General features: G+C 35.0%; 1 protein-coding gene across 1 annotated transcript in view; it reads left to right on the top strand.

Moving 5' to 3' along the window:
* The window catches only part of LOC106879352 (cadherin-87A), a 49,512-nt gene that overhangs the window by 3,269 nt on the left and 41,814 nt on the right, over positions 1 to 4,429 (top strand). The window contains exon 2 of the mRNA XM_014928860.2: positions 2,366 to 2,459. Coding sequence (XP_014784346.1) covers positions 2,366 to 2,459 — 94 coding nt within the window. The remainder of the gene's footprint in view (positions 1 to 2,365; positions 2,460 to 4,429) is intronic.

Genomic DNA, 4,429 nt, shown 5'->3' on the forward strand with positions numbered 1-4,429 from the left:
TATATATATATATATATATATATAGGTACATATATATAATATATACGTCTCTCTCTCTTTCTCTCTCTCTCTCATTATATATATATATTAACATTTGTTTCTTACATTATATATATATATGTATATATATATATATATATATATATATAGTGTAAGAAGCGTGTGACAACCACTGTTTTTCTTTATTATAATAATAAATATCTATTACAAAGAAGGACAATACAGGACGTTACAAACATAATCATATATATACATAAATTAAAAATTTTCACAAACTTATTTTCACAAAATATGGCTGGAATGCCTGCGACTACACCTCACTTCTACCATGGGTGGAATTAAGTAGGGACAGTCATTCTCAACTTCCTCATATATACTTCACGACAGGTGTCTTCTCTCCAGCCCTATCTTGCTCTTCAGATGGTACCTGAAGTAGAATAGCAAACCAAGGTCAGAGATGAAGGATCCTGTCATGATTCCTTGCATTCTAGTTCTCCATGCTCACTCTTTCATTACTGTGACTGTACACAGAAAACATACCTCACCTTCCTCTGATAGTCCGGTTGGTGGTCCAATATTCATCACAGACTTAGCTGATAGCTGTACTTTTCCCAGGTGCAACAACACGTGTTCTACGTAAATTATCAAGCCAGAAAGCTCTGTGCACTGTACAAGAGTGTGCAGGACAGTTTCATCATCCTGCCCACACCTTGGGCATGCTGGTGGCACTGATATTCCGTGCCTGGACAATTTATCACAGACAGGTAATGCATCCCTGTAACACTGCCAGGTCAGGGATCTTTGGTAATTATCCAAATACCCCGACCCGAAGGTTTTTTGAAACAGGTTGGCTAGCTGGTTCTCATCGAACACTAGAGCCTCTCATAGGATGTTATCGCTCTTATACTCTGTCATCCCTTTATAAAATACAGAGGTGATATTCCCGCTGCTGGACTTGCTTGTCCTGTGGATTAGTGTGAGTGGCTTTCGGCATTCCTTTTGCCATTCAGTCGTATTTTGTCTTTTAATCAAATCGGGTGTAAATTCCTCCAAGGAGGCGGGTCGTGGAAAGAATTCCCCTGCAAGCAAATTCCACACCTGGTTTGCGAAGACCTGTTGAGGCAAGTAAATTTGGAATTTGAAATTTGAAATCTGAAATCGAAATCGAACCGCATCCAATGACTGGCACCCATGCCAACCTCTCCTTCATTGGAGACTAAACTCTGCTTGTGAAGACCTGTTGGGGCAAGTGAAATCGAAATCGTAATTGAACCATACTCGATGACTGGCACCTGCACCAGTGGAGCACTAACAGCACTGTCGAGCGTGTTCATTGCCAGGGCAGCTGCCTGGCTTCCGTGTTAGTGGCCTGTAAATAGCGCCATTTGAACGTAATCGTTACCAGCGTTGCCTTCTAGCACTTGTGCTGGTGGCACATTAGAAAATCATTGGACTGGCTCCCGTGCAGGTGGCATGTAAAAAACACCTTTTTGAGCGTGGCCGTTACCAGTACCATGTGACTAGCCCTCGTGCCGGTAGCACATAAAAGCACCCGCTATACTCTCAGAGTGGTTGGCATTTGGAAGGGCATCCAGCTGTAGAAACTCTGCCAGATCAGATTGGAGCCTGGTGCAGCCTTCTGGCATGCCAGTCCTCAGTCAAATCGTCCAACCCATGCTAGCATGGAAAGCAGACATTAAACGATGATGATGATGATGATGATACATATATTTATATATGTGTGTGTGTGTGTGTGTGTGTGTGTGTGTGTGTATGTGTGTATATATATATATATATATATATATATATATATATATATGCTCATGACTACATAATCACCTAAACATTCAGTAAAAGCCAAAGAAAGCATGGTACAAGCTACTAAGTCATGTAAATCATACTTGTGAATAATTGCTATGAATGTGTGTGTGTTTGTGTGTGTGTGTGTGTGTGTGCATGCGCATTGCAACGTATATTGCAAGGGCTACAAACATTGATTAGGTCAACTAAGTACAGAAAGTAGAAACAACTGTATGATGCATTATTGAATAAATCTACCTTATTTTTCTTTGATTATACAGAGTGTCCACAAAGTCTGGGTACATGGGGATTAACACATACTTTCAGAAATTATCATTTCTTATATTTAATTGTTTATGTTATGATTTTATTTACTCCATGTACCCACATGGGGATTAACACATACTTCAAGAAATTATCATTTCTTATATTTAATTGTTTGTTATGATTTTATTTACTCCATGTACCCAGACTTTGTGGACATCCTGTATAATCCTTATATAGATATACATATATATTTATTTATTATCTACTTATCATCTCTACTCTTTTGACTAACTTACAGCTTCTGAATCTAACAAAAACACAAGTGGCCATGAAGAAGAATATGTGGGCATCATTGTGCCAATTACTCCTGTTTGGATCTATGCTACATTATGGTAAGTTCAAATTAAGAGTCCATCTCCTTTTTAATTGGATGGTAAAATCTCTGCTAACTTCTTTAATGGATCAAAATATTTTAATCAATTAAAATTACATCTCTAGAGCAATAGTCAATTCATAAAAAGTGGGGAAGATAATCACAAATTGTTTATTAATTGAAATTAATTAAAATGAAATGAAGATGCTGTAAAATATGTCCCTGTGTATTTGTTCCACATCTTTATTCTTAAATAGAGTTTAGCCAGTAATTAATTTCTTATAAAATGTTTAGGCGGTGTCACTCTACCAACAACTCTATTATGATAGAAACCATCTGTAACAGTCAACTTTTCCAACAGTCTCCTCCTCTCTCCCTCCTCTCTGATCATCAGATCTTCCCCTAATCATCAAATCTTGTTCTTTGTCCTTGATATAAACAAAGTATTTTAATTGAGACTAGAACTTATTTATTGATCTCAGAAATATAAAAGGTAAAATTGATCATGCCAAGATTTGAACTCAGGACATAAGTTCTGGATTATATTGTGGTTTAAGGCCAATCTTTTCTCTAGATCCTGCACTGTAGATATTCTGTATGTCCAGTCTAGTTTGTAATTTGCAATTCAGTGTATAATTTAGAATAATGTTGTTATCAACATTCTCTTTATTGCTATGATTGTCTTCACCACAATTATCAACTAATAAGGGATTCACATGGTTGTTCAACCTCCTAGAAATAGCAGTCAGCTCCTCCACAAATCTCACCTTACTGTCTTAAAAAAGAAAGTGGGCTAACTTGAGGCTAAACAACAACAGCAACAACATAAAGGCATTGAGCCAATGAGATAGCAGAGAAAGCAAACCTTAATTCTCACTTTATCATTTTTGAAAAGAGAGACACATTGAATCCTGAATGCTTAGGTAGTCTTTGATTAATTTTCTATATGTAAACACAGGTGTGTGTTTGAGTAGTTTGCTTTATAAGTATATGGTTGTCGGCTCAGTCACATTCTGTGGCACCTTGGGCAAGTGTCTTCTACTATGGTCCTGGGCTAACCATAACTTTGCAACTGAATTTGTTAGATGGGAACTGAAAGAAGCCTGTTGTACATATATATGTATATATATATGTATATGCATATATATATATATATATATATATATATATATATATATATATATATATATATATATATATATATATATATATACATATAGCAATAAGAAAATGGAGGAGAATATGCAGTATCCATCGACTTGCAGACAGTATATTCCATTGAATTAATTTGTTTATTTTGTAACTAAAATGACAAAAACCACAATATACTGATACTTATGACATACCATGTCATATTAACAATTAAAGTTACAAATATAAAGTACATTTAGCTATTGGAGTATATACAGAAACTTACAGCTGTTTCGGCCTAGCGTTGGCATGCCCCATTCTATCCCAATAGCTCCCACGTGCCGGAGTAATTAGCAGATGAAAATGATGTAATGGGGTCACATGCATGATTCGCTAGGCCTCTTCAGAGATTCACAAAAATTCAATACAAATATAAATATAAAATAAAAAATAAAAATAAAAATAAAAATAAAAATAGAAATAGAAATAAAAATAAGAATAAAGTAAAAATAAAAAATAAATGAAAAATGAAAATATCAAAATATAAGGCACATAAAAAGCCTACAAACAGTATAAAAGACCATATAAATAGTTTTAGACACTCCAATACACATGTCTGTGCCTATGTACATAACCATATGTAGATATCTATGGATACCAAAGCATATATAGATGAGTACATATGAGTGTCCAGATGTACGTCAACAGTCACTGCCACCCCATGTGAGGGGGAAATATACACATGTATATATCTATCCCCTCACACATACGTACATACATACATATATGTAATTCTCTTGCATTATATATATATATTTATATATATATATATATATATATATATATATACATACATAT

This window comes from Octopus bimaculoides, chromosome 2 (assembly GCF_001194135.2).
Source record: "Octopus bimaculoides isolate UCB-OBI-ISO-001 chromosome 2, ASM119413v2, whole genome shotgun sequence".
Classification (NCBI taxonomy): domain Eukaryota; kingdom Metazoa; phylum Mollusca; class Cephalopoda; order Octopoda; family Octopodidae; genus Octopus; species Octopus bimaculoides.